At 39.6% G+C, this 20,408-nt stretch overlaps 1 protein-coding gene across 2 annotated transcripts in view; it reads right to left on the reverse strand.

Annotated features, from left to right (window-relative positions):
• Tox (thymocyte selection associated high mobility group box) overlaps positions 1–20,408 on the reverse strand; it is a 302,843-nt gene that overhangs the window by 149,726 nt on the left and 132,709 nt on the right. For both annotated transcript variants that reach the window (XM_021160035.1, XM_029476656.1), the window contains exon 3: positions 7,309–7,374. In XM_021160035.1, coding sequence (XP_021015694.1) covers positions 7,309–7,374 — 66 coding nt within the window. The remainder of the gene's footprint in view (positions 1–7,308; positions 7,375–20,408) is intronic.

Here is a 20,408-nt window from a genome sequence, read left to right on the forward strand (position 1 = left end):
CTGAGGAAACCATCCCGCTGAGGAAACCATCCCACTGAGGAAACCATCCCGCTGAGGAAACCAAGCTCCAAACGGAGCTCGGAGCTCGGAGCTCCAGGATCTTCTTTGACCACAGACGCTGCTCCACTCACGTGTTTTTATCGTTTTTATCACTGAGATGCATTTCCCTATGCCTGAAAAAAACCGCACTATTAGACAACTCTAATGAAATGCTCAAGCATGCCCAGCAACAAATTCATTTTCTGAAAGTTAAAAATGAGTCGTATATTCACAAATCCCACCGCTTGGAAATGTATATGATACACAACATTTAACCTGTCAGCAGCCTCATTAGTGTCAATGAGTAGAAACTGGCAATCAGGAATGGCGAGCTTCACATGTGTTTATGTTTTAAAATGTTCCTGAAATAGCTCTGCTGGCAGGGATGAAACAGAACACTTCTCTGGGACAAATGGATTTCAGTTTCCATTTTATGGTCTAGCTACACTTTAAGAAATTTGTATTTCACACACAGACAGTCATTTGTAATTAACAGAGTTAACATCCCACAAAATAATAATAAAGTGTAATAATAGCAATTAATAATAATAATAAATTTAAGTTTAACCATTCTGGTACATAAATGATCCAGAAAATATGCAGGAAGACTGATGTGTGTCTAATGAGCATGAGCTCAAAGATATCTATTTGGATGGTGCCTGTATTCAGTATCCATACAGCCACTAAGACATTTTCATAAAGTAGAAGAAATATGTGAGCTATTTCAAGATATAATGCAGAAAAACAGACTTCCATGTAAAAAGCCAATTTAGGAAGAACACAACATAAACAATAGTAACTTGTGTGTTCAAGTGAAGCATCTTTTAAATTTTGAGTAATGAAGATGTCAGGCCAAATGCTGGCGTAGTTTAACTTAATTAGGTGGCCTGTTTTTCCAGGCATCCTTTCATTTCCCATTGAAAACTCAGCCTGTATGTGAGGCAACAGGAGCAATTTTGTCTGTAATGAATACCTCTGGGACCGCACAGTAATCATTTGAATGTTATACTGAAGACTGGTTTGAGTAACTAGTCTGTGCTTGTTAAGATCCCAGACTCTGTTGGGCTAACTAGATTACTTGATACATGCAGCTTCATCATTTTATTGGGCCAATGGTCAAAAAGTCAGGTTAACTTTACTCCTGAAAAATTTCCAAGAGGAACCAATCTAAAAGCAATCAGTCTAATCCATGGTTCAAATTTATGCCATAATCAAGGATATTTTTATGGCCCATGATAAAGAGGTTTTGTTTTGTTTTTTAACTTTAAAAAATATTCTTAAAAACACAACCTTTTCCAGGCTCTTTTTACCATACCTCATTTACACTCTGATCTACAGCATGTTCTCATTAGGAAAACATATAATTACAAAATGGTCATTGGCATGCTTGCAAATTTTAGAATATAATTCTTAGAATAGGTTTGGGGAAATATTGGTGCAAAACTGAACTGGAGAGCCAAAAGGTCCCACCACCATTGGATTGCTTACTATAAACAACAGCAAGTTGCTGTGGTGATAATTCCAGGTATTACCATATTAACTATTAACACTGCATGTCCTGTTTTTGAAATGACTCTCCCAGGAGGAGGGGACACTGGCACCTCAGATTAAATGTGTCTTGGCTTATCACCCAGACAATACTACAATAAACCAAGTAATATGAGGTATGCTACATTTTAGCAAGGCAAAATTGGGAACTCTTGGGAATGAAAGTGTCAAAGAATTTATGGTTCAATCTACAAAACCAAACAAAATGTGTTTATTCATCTACTTATCTTACAATAAATAGTGCTGCAGATAAATAGATGATTCAAACATTTTTCCAGGCCTAGAGAGAAAGAAGAGCAGCAAATCCTAGCTTTTAGGGTTCACGGCCACATAGGGTTCATGTACCACAGAGTAGCAAGCCTGCCCCTCCATATGGGAGATGTGAGACACCCGAAAGACCTTGGAAGTCCACCTCTCAGTTACAGTGAAGAGAATCAGGCAGGTGGCAGAAGTGAGCGTGTAGGGTGAACTCTTGAGGGATGGTGACAAGAACAGAATGTTTTTGTTGAAAGAAGGAAGGTCAAAAGTGGAGCCAACACTACCTGGGATTAAGAATAGCTTGAGTAATGAAGGCATCCCCATAGGACTGTGCTCACTAGTCAGGTAGTGGTTTTATGACTTCTAGAAAAGAAGTTTAATGTGTAAGAAAGCCAGAGGGCCAGCTCTCCCAGGGGGTCCCTGAGCTCAGTCTGATGGTTGACTCCAAGCACCCACATCTGCATTGGTCTGTTGCTGGCCCAGCCTTGCCTGGCAGCAGTGGGAGGGGAGGCCCTTGTTCTTGTGGAGGTTTGATGCTCCAGTGTAGGGGGGTGCTAGGTGGGTGGGTGAGCACCCTATGGAAGCAAAGGGGAGTGGGAGAGGGTCGATGTGGGAGGGGGAGAGGGTGGATGTGGGAGGGGTAACCTGGAAGTGGGATAGCATTTGAGATGTAAATGAATGGAATGAATTTAAAAAGCATGAAGAAAAACAAAAGACAAAGAAAAAAGGAAGATAGGAAGAAAGGAAGGAAGCAAGGAAGAAAGAAAGAAAGAAAGAAAGAAAGAAAGAAAGAAAGAAAGAAAGAAAGAAAGAAAGACAGAGGGCATCCATCACAAGTTGATGAACCAGGAAGTAGAAGTCTTCACTGCTACCAGGTACAAGTCCCCAGATGAGTCAGAAAGCAAAGCTACTCAGAAGAGTTTTCCAACATGTATGGATGCTCCTGAATTTTTATTTGTATTTTAAATAAACTGTAAAAAGTTTGAGTCAGTGCTTCTTAAGACTGGTGGAAAACATAGCACCGCTATACTTTATTGTTATTGGTTAGCTTCCTGAATAAAGAAGTATCTGAGGCAATTGCCTTACAAAGGGAAGGTTTGTTTTGGTTCAGAGTTTTACAAGTTTCAGTAAAGTTTCAGCCTCTTTGCTTTAGGTAGGCCTGCTGGATGGCAAGTGGAATGAAGAGAGAGAAAGGGCTCACGGTCTCACAATCCACAGTAAGAGTGTATCCCCTATGGACTAAGAATTTCCCACTCTGCCTTACTTCCCAAAGGTGGCATCCCTTCCAAATAGGACCACTGTACAGAAGAGGATGAGGGTGACTTTTGGACCTCTGGGGACAGCCATCTAAAGCATAGCATCTCCCATTTGCTTGAGACCTTGACTTCAGTAGAAGATATGAGAGAAAATTCTGATGCAGATTAGAGGTTGGATGGAGGCAGAGAGAAAATAGAGCCCACCCTGAGAAGAATGTAGAGTATGATCTTAGGTATATGGATGCTTACCACTTAGTGTATGCTATGAGGTTCTGAGTTACTACAAACAATTCATTCAAACTGAAGGATAATCCTCCCAGGAAGGAAAGACAGCAGAAGGAAAGGAAGAAGAAAGGTATGAGAAGAGGTGCTGGAAGCAGGAAGGGGGGCTGGAATAGGACAATCAAATAGAAAGAAATGAATAGAGTCAAGGCAAAGGTCATGGATGATGTAATTTCTCAAAAAATTTTTTTCAACCACAAAACCTAAGTTTCTACATTAGTGAATATCAGAAATACCTTTGAAAATCCACCAGCAAGGGACTATTTCCTGTATAAATATGACCCATCCTTCCTCACCTTTTCACACAGACCTATTCCTGAAGAAGCAGTTTCTGTGTCCATGGACCAGAAACACAATGCTGTCCCGAAGACTGCACAGTGGGAGCAGAGTACCAAGCGGCAATGTGAAAAGGAATGCTCCTCAAATGTCCATGGAAGAAGAAAGAATGGGAAGCAAGGATGTGCACCCAAGAATAGTCTATCTCAGGAGCCACAGAAGGCACTGCTGAGGAAAACCAAATGACACCCATACCTGTGAGGCCCTCAGTTCAGACAGTCACAGCCATCTTAAATTAGGACACATCTAAGGAACTGTGGGAGGTACTGCCATGCTGGTGGGAGCCAGAGAGAAGAGCTTACCATGACAAACACTAAGGATGGCTCCCCAGAAAGCAGATCTGAGAAGATTAGGGAAGGTTTGGCAGTTCCTGCTCAGTCAGGAATCCCTGTTCCCCATCTCCTTGCTATACATTCTGTCATAGCAGTCTAGATAATTCCTGAACATAAATTTTGTTGTATCTATTCAAGATATGTAGACATAACAAAAATGGTTCCTGCAGAGAAATAGGCAAATGTGGGCTATCATCACAGAGGAACCCTTATCTTGGCATGAGGCAGGAACATCATCTACTCCTTTGGGAAGAATCTCAAGTATGTTAACAACAGTCTTCATGTTGCATGGTAGGTCCGCAGACTTATTCTTTTAACGTAGCTGCTCCTTTGTTTCTTACTCTAACTCTGTTATCTCACTCAAGCATGACAAGAAGGCTGTGGATATCTGTCCCCTTCTCATCTGACTCTATGTTAGTCTCTTCACAGCTTCTCTCAAACTGGACAAGGCAGATCTTGCCAAGTCATGGGCTATCCAGCAACATGGTCCCTTCAGACAGGGTGTGGAAGCACACAAAAAGAAATATTGCCTTGCATGGAATAAGATGATTATATTCAGGGTTTAAACAAGTTAACTAGTGTTTAAAGCCAAGTCCTGAGTGCCCAGAACAGTTACAGCTGTTAGAGCAGAAAATAGTCAGTTGTCCAAGCATGGCGCCAGGGCGCAGGGGCAATGTTATGGGCTTTTATTACATACTTGTCAGTCTTATTATAGGTGGTGTTTTCAATTTAAAATCTGCCTATCAATTACCAAGCCATATGCAGAAGCATTTAAGGGTCTGTATATACTAGCTTAAGAGGTAGAGAATGCTCTCAGCAGATAGGGCAAGGAGTCCTTTGAGACTATCTAAAAGAATATCATTAATTTTTACAGTGTACTTTCATTTCTGGAGCAACTCCAGCGTAGGCTTTCTATAAAAATCATCTCAAGTTCAGGATTATGCCATTCGCTTGCAGCAGCATCGCAGCAACAGCACTGTTCCATATGCTGCTACTTAGCAACGTGGTCTGTAAGTCCCACGGCAGGCACCGAGCTGAGAACTAAACAGGAATTACAGTGTTGACTGATGCGATGAGGCAAGTTCTACTGGACCACTAAGCTATGCAGCTGTTTGATGTTAGGTCAGAAACAGAACAAAACTCCTTTCTTCCCTACAGGAAGGCAGAGATCATATTTATGGCTACCTAAAGGATACATTGATTAAAATTGCCAAAAAGTGCACTAGGTGATGAATTCTTGAACACAGTGTATGGAAGGAAACAGAAAGAATGTTAAGTGTACAATTTAGCAAAGGCCATTTGACTTGGGTAATTTGTGAAGTTTATTTGCCTCCAGGGTATGTATTCTCTTACATTAGTCTAATTTTTAAAACAAATCATTCTAAAAACATTTTAATACATTATTTTAAAATAAACTTAACATTTAAAAAATACGTTACTCCTGGCTCACAAAGCTGCCATATCTTTGGAAAGCACAAAATTCTTTGGATCTCTTTTATTCCTTCATTATAAACAGTCATTATATTGGAAACATTCTTAGGAACTCCTGGTCGAAATATTAAAAAAAAAGCTTGCTTGTTTGATTTTAGTAGGATATTAATATTCCATACTGTAGTTGAATTTAGAAATCTTAAGGAGCTGAATTGCTTAGATGCATATATTCTGAAGTTGCCATCCTTTATTCAAAACTCTTTAAAACAGACATAATGATTCTCTGCGAGTGAGCAGCTGTTTCATAACTGTAATCATTTATTGAGTTTGTGTTTCTACTGTTTCAAACAAATTCAATTAGCCCTCACACTTCAAAACCCTAAAGGCCCAAAAGAGATGGTACCGAGTGGCTTTAATCTAATAGTAATACTAAACTTGTCAGTACAGTTTTGGGATTGATGGTTAGAAGCAAATTAATAGTAACATTTTTCATTTTTTAATCAAACAGTCCTATTCAGAACTACCTACGGGTCCTGGAGGGTACTTAGCAGAACAAATTCAGTAAAGGAAAAATTGTACATTCAAAGAAAGCTTCCCTTTCAGACTGGTTCCTATATAGATCTTCTCAACCAAAATGGAAGCAGGCAGACTCCTGGCCTTTGAACTTCATGATGACCTTTAAGCTTGAATGATATAGTGGAGTGTCTAGGAAACAAGGCAGTAGTCACAATGCCTTCCAAATAAACGCTGAGTTCATGGAGATGTGTGCTTGCCTGATTTTAGTTAAGCTGGAGACATTGGCTCACAGAGAGCCTTCCTATTATATGCATTAGATTGAGTTTTCTGTCAACCACCGTGAAAGAAAATGTTTTCATATGTAGCCCCTTTGCACCCCTCTCCTCTCAGCAATCAAACCGACTAAGGCCGATAAATAGGCATTGAAAACTACTACCTGGGGTGGTATGTGAACTTCCAGGCAAATGTGATTTATACTATTGAAAAAAAATAGGTTAATGTCCACAAAATGCTACTTTGAACTCTCTCTACTCTCATATATTTGCTTATTTATTTTTGCTTATAGTGTTCTGATATTCTATGTTATCCTGGCACCCTGGGGCAGTTATAATTTTGCTTTAACTGCCCTCTCTGGATTAGAGGGCCAGGTTTTAAGTATCTAAAAATAAATAGGCAAGCATTTACTTTTATAAATGTAACCGTTTACATTCTCATTCCCCTTTTGCTGTCAGTTCTCATGATGAAATACCTTGTCAGCCCTTCCCAGGAAATGGACACAAAGGTGCCCTTGAAAGGTTTCAGTTGTGCTTAGGCTCTGGGGCCTAAAAACTACTTACTCCCCTGTCCCCCAGAAAGTCCCCAAAACAGTGATCTAGGAGCCACCAGCCAAAATACCTCAGTGATGAAGATAGTGATCGAAAATAGCTCCAAACGGTTGATAACTGAAGCTATTGGTGGCGTGTGTAGCTTTCCATGATAAACTCATATCCACAGTCAGAATCACAAATAACTTGCACCTGTAAAGACTTTATTTCCTAAAGGTAACACAACTGTTTAGGAAAGCTCGTGCTGGCAAAGCAGCTGCTTGCCATTCTGGAGGGGAAGCAAGGTAGCATTCTTCAACAACTGCCAAGGCTGGTATTTTATCAGCTCCATCTCATTAACTGGAAACAAGGCTTAAATGCTTTGTTTATAAATTATGATTATTCCTGATTGCGGCAGTTACTGATAGTGCTACTCATTTGCAATGCAACTCTTTGAATTTGTTTAATTACAATTTGAAACAAGGCAGAGAAGATTAATTAACCCACCTGGCTGGCTGGCACATAGTCCTGGCTCGGCTCTGTCATGCTCATATACATGTTCTCCCCGTCAAACTGCAAATGAAATCATAGTAAACATTGAGCAATCTTGACTACTGTGTGCATGTTTTTCTTTCTTTCTCTCTTTCTTTTAAAAAAACCCTCAGCATCCAACTGGGAAACAGTAGCAGTAAAACAATGGCATGGCGGAGAATATGAAGAATCTGTTGTAGTGAGTGAGCCACATCTTTCCTTTGATGTTTCTGTTGTCATCTTTCCTGACCCTGCGTGTCACTGATTTGGAGTAATTAGCGCTCTAGTAATTACAGCAAGCAAGCAAGAAATGAATGGTTTCCTTTCATCTGCAATCTGTTTTAAAACAAAATGGCTCATTCTGCACGCCATGTATACATACTGCAGTTGGGCTGTAATGAAGTATTAAATGAATGGCACGCTTTCTGAAAGGAAAAAAAAATAATGGAATATACAGGGAGGAAACACGGCTCTGTGCATTCTGAGTTTAGCTTTCAGAAAAGAAAAAGTGCAGAGCCTCATAATGGACCAAAGCTGGCTTCACTCTAATGGCCTTCTGATTAAAAAGCATTTTAAATTGACAGTAATATTCAGAGAAAGCATGTGCCACCGGAGCCATGACTAAGAACAGAATGTAAGGAAACCAACAATAGCATACAGGTACCATGATTCAATTTCTTTTCCTGAAGAAATGCAAATACATAGAATGAATATAAACAGGCAAATGCATACAAATTGACCCATATATTTGCAAGTTAGGAACAGAGAGAAGGAGGCTATTCATAGGGCAGCCCCGTTGCAAAACTGCCAAACAAGCCAGAGCATTGACAGCAGCAAATAGCACTTGGCAATGCTGGCTTTGAATCACTCCATTGAGACTTAATCCTCCTCTATCTTAAGTCACTTGGTAAATGGGAAACGAGGAAAATATTCCTCTTTATTTTAAGGAAAAACATTTTCCCAAGTTAAGCATTAAATGGACCAATATAATCAGTTTCAAAACTCGGCCTGGATCAGCTCTCCATAGTAGGCTTTCTTGAGGCATATGAACCTGCGAATGTGAGAATCTGCTTTTTAAAACAAAACCACCATTGATAGAAGTACAAGTTGTTGGTAACATAGACATTTTTACATATCACCAAATGATATACACTCAGAAATCCATGAGTCAGAGAAACTCTATACCATCCTCTAAGGATTGCTAGCTCTATAAGAAAGTAACATAAGATCCACAGATATATCAGAGCCTCCACTCTAGTCAGCAATAGTGAACTGTGGTGGTAAAAAGCCCCCTAGTAACACTGAAGAACTCATCAGGCTCACCTTAAATACTGAAAGGATTTCTTCATGTATTACCCTATAAATGCAGTTCGTATCTTGCACACTGCCTACCTAAGTGGTCACAAGATCTTTTATGAATGACATGGCTGTACAATTCAGAGATTAGCACAAGCCTCAGGGGCCTTGAGTCCTAGTTTACTTACCCAAGGATGCAGCTCCTTTAATCAGGTGTACGTCCCCTAAACACCAGTCACCCATGTGCAACAACTCAAACCCCAAAAAAGAACCTCACGGGGAATTCTCCAGCATGGCCTGCTGTGGGGTGGACTGGTTTGTTTGCAAATGTTTTTAATGTTCAGATGCCAAAGAACCACTAGAATCTGGGCACTTTTTTCTTTTTTTTAAACTCTAACAAACTAAACGGAGCAGAAGTAGTGGAGTGAATCAGATGTTCTGCGGTCCATGCATATTCTACAATGTGTTACTTTCTATTTCATCTACTCAAACTTTGTTTTTAAATTTAGCACCGCTCTCAAGCCAACTAAGGCTTTGAAGTTTTGGTTTTGGTCTATCCAAACTGTAGGCTAATTGAATATGCTCATGTTACTGCTCTGGCTGGACACTTTCCCTCAAACTGTACCAAAGTTCAGTGATTTTGAGCCAAGGCTGAAATAGCATTTCAAAATAAAACATATGCAGTTATAGACATTGTAACTTTTTTAGTGTATTCCATGTCCCCTCTACCTATGCATGTGTCTCCTGTATGCATTAACTAATTTAACTTTTGTGTCTGTTCAGAGTTAGGCACCATTATTAATACTTGAACAGTGTAAACAAGCATACGAAGAGACAGAGCAGCTTAACTAGATGCTTAGTTATACGTTTCTACCAGGCACGTCGGGATGTAAGCCCAGCCTGACTGGCACAAGCATTCACCACCAGGGCCTGTCACTGTATTCTAAGTCATAAGGGTAAGTTACTACTAATTCTGGAACAGCGTTACTGCAGACAGGTGACAGTTCAAGTTAAGTGTCCCTAATCTGAAAGTTGGAAAACCAAATTGCTTTAAAATTCGAGACATTTTAAGCACCACAATGTTGCCACAAGTGCAGAGCTCCACACATCTTTCTGCAGTCAAAATAATGCAGGCACACTAAAAATAGTATATGAAATTGCCTTCTGATTACAGATATATAGGTAAATGAAATGTGAATGTCTTACTTACATTTAGGTAACCTCTTGCTCTCTCTCTTCATACACACACACACACACACACACACACTCCAAATTATAAAAAAAAATTGAAATTCTGAACACAAAATTTCAGGTAGAAGTAATTTAACCTGTATCTTGGTGATCTTGGGATACTGGTCCAGAATTTCCATCATCTTGAGGGATGCTGTTTTTCATATCACAGTAAATTGAATGTTTAGTGTTAAGCTTGTCAGAATGTCATTGGAGTGCAAAAGACTGTGTAGGTTAGGATGGTTAATTTTATGAGTTAAATAAACTGGACCTTGGGGTGCACAGATATCTTGTAAAATGTTTTCCGGGGTGTATCCCTAAGACTGCGTTTAAATAATACCAACATTTGAATAGGTAAAATGGAAAAAGCAGGCTACTCCCAGTACACATGTGCCATATAAAACCTAGTGAAAGCCTGATTTTTCCAATCCCATAAGGAAATGTGGCACCTGTGTTTTTCTGCCATCATGGACAACTGAAGCACTGGCGTTCTAAAGTCTCAAGCCTATCAGTAGCTCTCCCCTGGCTCTGGCTTTCTAATTGTAGATTTGGAATTGCTCAGTCTCTGTAACTATATCGGTTAATATTTTATAATTAATCTGTCCAGCCAAACACACACACATGCACACGCCCTCCATCTATCTATCTATCTATCTATCTATCTATCTATCTAGTCTATATCTCTGATTGACTTTATTTTTCCAGAGAACTGTAACACAAGCAGCTTCTTTTATTTCTACTGTGATATTCAGAATGCTTTAGAATGAATTGTTGGTAAGCATACTGGTAAACATCAATTGTCCTGGCATGCTGGCATGCAGGCGACAGAACCACCAGGATCTTAAGTTTGAGGCCAGCCTTCACTGTACAGAAAGACATTTTTTGAGGGGGAAAAAAGGAGAGGTAGAGTGGGGAGAAAAACAGAGTGAAGAGTGTGTCCATTATTTCGTAAGGGTATAACACACGGAAACACTCAATTCTTGTGAATATTTGCTTTCTTGAGAGTAGGGCCTAGTTTGCTAGGAGAGATATTTTGCTGTGTTTTGCTAGGAGAGTCTCCGTGTCTCTTTCCCACTATACTACTTTCTGTGCCTACCCATACCCCACAAATCACTCCCATAGTTCCACTCTGCCTTCCTTCCCTACTACATTTGGAAGTATTTCCTCAGGCCCACTGCTCCCATCAATAAAGGCCAGCCATGCCCAGCCTATGGGCTCCCCTGGGTAGTTCTGGGTTTCTGGGAAGATGCTGTGGTATAGGATGGACTACATTAGATAGTGGGTGACCTGAATACACTGTGGGTTCTCTTTGGGCCCCATAATGTAAGATCAGCATTAGATTATTTTTAAAAAATTACTATCTAATTAACAAAACTCAAATCATACTCGTTTCATTGAACAAATTATTTTCCTAAATAAAGTGAAAGTGGATTTAGAACATTCAATTTCCAGAAAAGGTTTTGATAAATTTTTGTTTGTTTTGTCTTTGAATGAAATCTAGGACATTGGACATCACACAAACACTTTACCATTGAGCTCCACGTCCTCACCACTGCCTAAAGGGTGATTCATTTAAAGTTTGCAGTAGATTAAAATGGGTTGAGGGATGGGGAAGATACTTCAGTCAGTCAAATGTTTCCATGCAAGCATGAGAAGTCGAGCTCCGTTTGGAATGCTCACAATTTTTAGCCTAACTGGTAAACATCAACTCTCAGTGGGAGACTATGTCCGAGCAGTGAAGCAGATAGCATCTGAGGAAGGACACATGAAGTTGACTCTGGACTCTAATACACATGCATACATGTGCATTTCCACATACAGGTACCTACCTGCACATATGAATATAGGTGAGTGTGCACATACACATGCATAACTGATTAGTTTACATGCAGAACCCTTAGGAAGAAAAGAAGAAAAGTACAGAAATGATAAGGGCACCATCATTCTAATTCCTCAAGCTTCACATTTGTAAGACTATATTTAATAGAAGACACATAGATTGGCTGGGAACCCAGAACCCTGATACTATGTAATCAGGCTACCCTGTATGAGATGTAAAACAACAATCTGTATGTGTCCAAATATACCTCCACCATTTAATTGTGTATTGGGGCTTGCAATTGGACATGACCGAGAAGGAGAGAAGGCAAGGATATCTGGACCCAGCTCCTTCCCAATCAGGCTGGGTTTTCATAGCTTACCACACCCTGTGCAGGAGATGCTGCCAGGGCCTTAGTAGGCCTCCCACTACTCCAACCATCTTAAAAGCCATCCCATGTTGTGGGCTAAAGGTCTGCTGTCTATTTGAAGTAGAATTATAGCTCACAGAGTCCTAGAATTTTGGGTTTGGAAAGTGCCCTAAAGACATTTATCTGAATTTCTTACATCATGGTGGAAGAAATAGATGCTTTGTTAGTCCCATGGACCATCTGGGAATAGAACCAAGGTCTGAATCCGGAGTAGAAAAGCTTACCACTATGATATTCTGCTTTATTTTCTATTACCCATAAAAGGTGGTGATTGGACTGTATGGCTAGAGATGTTTCTCAACTTTCATAGGAGTTATGTCCTCATAAAATCATTATCAAGTGAGTAAAAATTTATATGGAACATGACTAACCTACTAAAACTCCCAGCTTAACAACGAAACACTGCAGAATATTGCTTGCTTCTGCCTATGGCTGACTAGAAGCTGTAAATTGCTGTCACCTGCTTGTGCTCAGAGTCGGCGGACACCCCCACGGTCCCTAAAGGACTCTCCACATGATCTTAGGACCACTGACCAGACAGCTCCACGCTCCTCAAAGGAGACACCACTTCCAGGCACTATAACTCGCCCAGGATCTTTGACAACAGGATCCAAGGATAAAAGGAGCTTGGCCACACCAGTATTTCAGGGTCTCAGAGGAACCTGCCTGCCAAGAACTCTGACACACCCAGAATATCAGGTTCACAGGAGCCCAGAAGCAAAGGATCATAAAGAAAGATGGACTCTGAGGAGTCCTGAATCAACTGGGATTATAGGAAGGACAGGCTCCAATCAGATATATTGAGGACAGCAAATACTTGAGATAATCAGATGGCAGGAGGCAAGCGAAAGAACAGAAGCAACAGAAACCAAGGTTACTTGGCATCATCAGAACCAAACTCTTCCACCATAGCAAGTCCTGGATACACCATTACACCAGAAAAGCAAGATACGGATCTAAAGTCACTTCTTATGATGATGATGGAGGACTTTAAGAAGGAAATACAGGAAAACAGCTAGAAGCCTTTAAAGAGGAAACACAAAAATGTCTTAGAGAGTTACAGGAAAACACTACCAAACAGGATCTAAAACAAAACCATCCAGGATCTAAAAATGGAAGTAGAAACAATAAAGAAAGCCCAAGGGAAGACAACTCTGGAGATAGGAACCATAGATACAAGCATCAGCAAAAGAATACAAGAGATGGAAGAGAGAATCTCAGGTGCAGAAGATTCCATAGGGAACATGGACACAACAATCAAAGAAACTGCAAAATGCAAAAAGAACCTAACTCAAAACATTCAGGAAATCCAGAACACAATAAGAAGACCAAAACTAAAGATAATAGGAGTAGACGAGAATGAAGATTTTCAACTAAAAGGGCCAGCAAATATCTTCAACAAAATTACATAAGAAAACTTTCCCTACCTAAACAAAGAGAAGCCCATGAACATGAAAGAAGCCCACATAACTCCAAATAGACTGGACAAAAAAAGAAATTCCTCCCAACTCATAATAATCAGAATAACAAATGCACTAAATAAAGTCAAAATATTAAAAGCAGCAAGGGATAAAGGTCAAGTAACATAAAGGCAGGACTATTAGAATTACTCCAGATTTCTCACCAGAGACTATGAAAGCCAGAAGAATCTGAACAGATGTTATAGAGACACTAAGAGAACACAAACGGCAGCCTAGGCTACTATACCCAGCCAAACTCTCAATTACCATAGATGGAGAACCCAAAGTATTCCATAACAAAACAAAATTTACACAATATCTTTCCACGAATACAGCCCTTCAAAGGAAAATAACAGAAAAAAAACAATGCAAGGATGGAAACTATGCACTAGAAAAAACAAGAAAGTAGTCCTTCAACAAACCTAAAAGAAGACTGCCACAAGAACAGAATGCCAACTCTAACAACAAAAATAATGGGAAGCAACAAATACTTTTCCTTAATATCTCTTAATATCAATGGACTCATTTCCCCAATAAAAAGACATAGACTAACAGACTGGTTACACAAACAGGACCCAACATTTTGCTGCTTACAGGAAACCCATCTCAGGGAAACAGACAGACACTACCTCAGAATGAAAGGCTGGAAAACAATTTTCCAAACAAATGGTCTGAAGAAACAAGCTGGAGTAGCCATTCTAATATCAAATAAAATTCACTTTCAAATCAAAGTTATCAAAAAAGACAAGGAGGGACACTTCATACTCATCAATGGTAAAATCCTCCAAGAAGAACTCTCAATTCTGAATATCTATACTCCAAATGCAAGGGCAGCCACATTCATTAAAGAAACTTTAGTAAAGCTCAAAGTATGCATTGCACCTCACACAATAATAGTGGGAGACTTCAACACATCACTTTCATCAATGGACAGATCCTGGAACAGAAACTAAACAGGGACACAGTGAAACTAACAGAAGTTATGAAACAAATGGATTTAACAGATATCTACAGAACATTTTATTCTAAAACAAAAGGATATACCTTCTTCTCATCACCTCATAGTACCTCCTCCAAAACTGACCATATAATTGGTCACAAAACAGGCCTCAACAGATACAAAAATATTGAAATTGTCCCATGCAGCTTATTAGATCACCATGGACTAAGGCTTATCTTCAATAACAACATAAATAATAGAAAGCCAGCATTCACGTGGAAACTGAACAACACTCTTCTCAATGATATCTTGGTCAAGGAAGGAATAAAGAAAGAAATTAAAGACTTTTTAGAGTTTAATGAAAATGAAGCCACAACATACCCAAACCTATGGGACACAATGAAAGCATTTCTAAGAGGGAAACTCATAGCTCTTAGTGCCTCCAAAAAGAAACTAAAGAAAACACACACTAGCAGCTTGAAAACAAACTGAAAAGCTGTAGATTTAAAGGAAGCAAATTCACCCAAGAGGAGTAGACAGCAGGAAATAATCAAACTCAGGGGAAAAATCAACCAAGTGCAAACAAAAAGAACTATTCAAAGAATCAACCAAACCAGGAGCTGGTTCTTTGAGAAAAATCAACAAGATAGAAAAAACCTTTAGCCAGACTCACTAGAGGGCACAGAGACAGCATCCTAATTAACAAAATCAGAAATGAAAAAGGAGACATAACAACAGATCCTGAAGAAATCCACAACACCATCAGATCCTTCTAGAAAAGGCTATACTCAACAAAACTGGAGAACATGGATGAAATGGACAAATTTCTAGACAGATATCAGGTACCAAAGTTAAATCAGGATCAGATTAATGACCTAAATAGACATATATCCCCTAAAGAAATACAGGATACAGAAAATGTGGTACATTTACACAATGGAGTACTACTCAGCTATTAAAAGGAATGAATTTATGAAATTCCTAGGCAAATGGATAAACCTAGAGGGCATCATTTCGGTTTGTTTTCAAGCTGCTAGTGTGTGCTCTCTTTAGTTTCTTTTTGGAGGCACTCAGAGCTATGAGTTTCCCTCTTAAAAATGCTTTCATTGTGTCCCATAGGTTTGGGTATGTGAGGTAACACAATCACAACGAATTCACACAATATGTACTCACTGATAAGTGGATATTAGCCCCAAAACTTAGGATACCCAAGATATAAGATACAATTTGTTAAACCCATGAAACTCAAGAAGAACAATATCAAGTTACCAGTACCCACAGAGCTCGTGGTTCTAGCTGCATATGTAGAAGATGGCCTAGTCGGCTGTCATTGGGAAGAGAGGTCCCTTGTTCTTGCAAACTTTATATACCCCAGTACAGGGGTACACCAGGGCCAAGAAGTGGGAGTGTGTGAGTAGGAGAGCGGGGAGGTGGTGTTGGGGGGACTTTCGGGATAGCATTTTAAATGTAAATGAAGAAAATACCTAATAAAAAATTGGAAAAAAATTTGCTGTCACTGCCCAGTAGCAGGGAGAGAACTGAATTGCATATTGCATGCCCAAGAAAAAACAAATTTCAAAATTAGGACTAGGGGTCTGGGAATATTGTTTAGTAGCAGAGAACATTCTTAGCATATACAAGGCCCTAGTCTCAACTCCTATCATCATGAAAGAAAGAAAGAAAGAAAGAAAGAAAGAAAGAAAGAAAGAAAGAAAGAAAGAAAGAAAACAATTGTGGTGTCTACTGAATGCGTATCGTTTCTGCATTCTCATAAAACAATGAAAAGAGTGTTAACATGAACCACTGTAAGTCAGGAGTGGTCTGTATGTAATGTACATTTGTGTATTCACAGATACTACTGTAAGTCAGGAGCGGTCGATATGTAATGTGTATTTGTGTCTTCACAGATACTACTGCAAGTCAGGAGCAGTCTGTATGTAATGTATATTTGTGTATTCACAGATACCACTGTAAGTCAGGGGCTGTCTGTATGTAATGTGTATTTGTGTGTTCACAGATCTGGAGGCACAGCAGGAGCATTATTACACTCTAATGACCCCAATTCTCTCTACTTGGATCACATATTAGATAATCATTATTAGATTATTAGTCATTACCACGATAAAGTGGTTTCATTAAACATAACTAACTGCACTTGCCCATGCTGTATACTTATCACTCTTAGTATTCTTGGAAGTCAACTGAATTTAGGCATTATAACTTTTCAAAACATATATGACCATACTAGGGCTTTTAATTTCTGAGTTTTCTCAATTTGGAACCTGCAGTAAAGTCTGAAAGAATAAATAGACTGACTCCTTTAAATCTAAATGTAAATGGTATCCACTCAGGATTAGCTTCTCTGACCAAGTGCTTTTAGACTCTTTATTGTGATTTCATTTCAAAGCAACAGGGGATGCAATCACATAAAAACTCATTTATAATCTTCTACTACAGTTTTTTGAAATTGTTTTTAGAGGATATTAACCAAACCCATAATCCCAAAGAGCCTTTCAAACTAGGTAGTCATTATTTCTTCTATTTAAAAACAGAAAGCAGACATCCAATGCTGTGCGAGCGTAGTCAGTGATGAGCAACACTGGGCAATGTGACCCTGGGCAGTATGAGGTTCTCCGAACAGGAACACAAGAGACAGCGGAGTGAGAACATGACATGAATATTGGTCACTGGCTCTGGTAAAGAACATGGTGTCTCATGGAAACCATGAAAAGAAAACCAGAAAACTGCTGCTAAAAGAGAGAGATAGAGAGAGGGAGGAATACACACAGAGAGAGAGAGAGACACAGAGAGAGAGAGAGACAGAGAGAGAGAGAATCTCAAGGAATTCATGCAAAGATACCACACTGTGTCTAAAAGGGAAAATCTTCACACTTCTACATGTTTTCTATAGAAACTGTTGATTACAAAAAACAAGCTAAGAACAGAAATGTTGATGACAGTGACAGTTGACATTTCTTAGACAATCCATTATACCAAATCATAAGAAGAAGTAATAAACTTCAAAAATAAAATTTCCATCTTTGTATTGTTTGGTCCAACATTAGAAGCTGTATTCCTTTATTTATTGTAGTAAAAGAAGTAAAGGCTTAGGTGAACAAGTCCAAGCCTGTTGATGTTTTGTCTGGATGCAAGTGGAGCTGGAGAATTAGGTCAGTGATAGTATGCTTGGACAGGAGATGCAAGACCTTAGCTTCAATCCCCTGAATCTGAAGGAAAAATCGCATTGAAAGAAAGACCTTGAAAGCTAAGCATAAGCAAACAAATGGGAGGGACAATGTGAACCATTAGGAGGCTAATCACATGGTCACAGGGATCCAGGAGGATGCCACCCCTCCATATCCAAGGTGTTCTCTTTTGGTCAGGGGGCACTGGAATGGGGGACGCTTGTCTATGTTTCTTCTAGTTAGAAGGCTGTGCCTACTAATGTGCAGCAATCATCCTGTGTGCTGAAGCCTGGTAAGTGTATTGGAAATATAGCTGGCACAGGCACTCTAGCACAAACAAGATAAAGCCCCTAGTTATTCTGCTTCCAAGTCTGTATGTTGCAATGAGGACTTCAGAGGACTGAACTGGCTAGGGAGATGGCTGACCTCCTCAGGCTCCTGCGACCTGAACTGGAGTGGTAAAGAATGCACTGTGGATATGAATAGCATATGGTTGAGTAACATGGAAAGAATACTAGACCACAGCTTACAACCTAGATTCTACTCTGAAAGCAAATGAATGTTCTCACTGTGTAGCTGTTGCAGCAGAACATTTACTTGGAGATGCATTGCCTTTGGGAATTCTGAAACCTAAGATTTTCATTATCAGCTTAAAGAGTTTTCTAGAACATGTCTTGTGATACAACATGTCCATGGCATGGATCTCATGGAGAGATGCCTTTAAAGTTCAGGGCATGGCTGTCATGCCATGGCTTTGGTGTCTTGACTGCTTACAAACAAGTGTACTATGCTCATATATTCAGATAGCCTTGGAATTTCTAACAGGCTCCACAGACAGTTATTATTTAAACCAGTTTTAACTTCTTCCTTTGGAAGCCCTTCTAATCTCACCAAATACATAGTTTCCATTATAATTGTCATGCAGTAACTATCACAGCTCTTATTACGTAGATGATAAAGTGTTTGTATACTCCTCTGAGATGGATTAGATATCAATCTTCTAACAACTGTCTTCCTGATTCTCAAGGATTAGCTAGCAACCCCAGGGTTAGCTAGTAACCTTTGCTTCTAAGAGTGACTGATGCTAATTCCATAGTCATAAAGCATTCAAAGGCCCTATTCACAGCCATAATAGTTATGTGTTCACTAAGCTGAGCATCGGGCTATATGGGGGAAAAAAACTGCCTCTGAATGGCAGCCAGGGAAGGTTGTGCCTGCCTCAGCATCTGCAATCCTGGCTGCAGTAGCTTAGGGTGTAGGGGTATTTCGAAAGGAAGGAACAGACCCTGTGTGTTGCCAGTGGTCTTCCTGGAAATGGAACTCACACCGATTGCTGTAGATCCAAGGCCAGTTGGAAATATTACAGTGTGATGTGATCCCTCCACCTCCATTTCATCACTCAGGCTTGCATTGCCAGGGTTAACCTGTGAGCTTGTATTCACTGCAGGTTGGGCTAGAGCAACTTCTGATGGCACTGATGGTAAGTTCTGTAGGGCTACACTAATCTCACCTAGGGTTTGTTCTTCTTTCATTGTATGATGATGCACATTCTTACAGAAAGGCTATAATCAGGTAAAGAAGCATATAGGTAGAAGAAACAATTTTCCCTACATCATGAACAGCTCTATTTCAAGTAAAAAGTTCAAGTTTCTAGGAAAAAATCAAACAGAAGCCAACCAACCAAACACACATTAACCACCCCCCCCAAAGGTCATTTATCCCAAGCAATCAATTTTCATTATGCATTGTGTTGGAAAGAATGTGTAGACGAAAGTTTAACTACCACGTACTTCTGGTGAGATGAATGAAAATTCATTTAAGTCAATCAAAATACTCATGACATACTTACACATCCTTGAAAAAATATGCACCTACAAGCCTCCAGTAACAGCTAATAAAGAGTAAACATTGCTAATACCGTAAGGTATTGCCTCATAAAGAAATAGCTGCATAATTTTGAAATTCTGTAAAGATCGGAGCTGTAAAGCTATGCTGCTCTGAGGAGGCATAGAGTCAAATGTTTGCTTCAGAACATTCTTTGGCGTCATCTTGCTTTAGACCAATTTTTCTGAATCTATGAAAGGAACATTTGAGAAGTGTCTCACACTTGCTGGCAACTTTTACCTAAGCTCACTTACCTCCACACCCCAACAACTATCACCACATTTACCACAGAACCTACATTCTCTTCAGTGTGGAATGAGAAGTATGAGGGCAATTAGCGTGGGGGCGGCTGGCTCCTGCAGTGTCAGTATCCCCTCTTAAGCAAAGGATATTTCCAGTATCTGACACATAGAGAAAAAGGTGAGGATCTTTTTCAACATTTGTCTGGTCTGGGGGAGTTTGCTTACTTCTGAGAATCTCCAAGCAAGAGAAATAAGACTAGGATGAAATTAGGGTATCGAGAAGAAGGGCATTGAGTGACCAAATACATATGAGAAACAGTGAGGTTATCTTCATACTGGTTAAGAAGATCATGGGCATTGAGTGATGGCTACATATTTGTAACAATGAAGTTATAATTAGACTGCGTTAGGGGCAGTTGATCAGACAGGGAAGAGGTGCACCTTTTTAAGAAGACTGAGGAGAAATAGTGATTGAGTAATTTTGAGACTAAAAGTGATAATAAAAAAGATCTATAAAGGTTTTGGGTAAAGAGATGGGTAATTTCATCTCGCTTAGTAATTACCCAAACAGCATTTGGACAGAGTTGACA

Source organism: Mus caroli, chromosome 4, assembly GCF_900094665.2.
Source record: "Mus caroli chromosome 4, CAROLI_EIJ_v1.1, whole genome shotgun sequence".
NCBI lineage: Eukaryota > Metazoa > Chordata > Mammalia > Rodentia > Muridae > Mus > Mus caroli.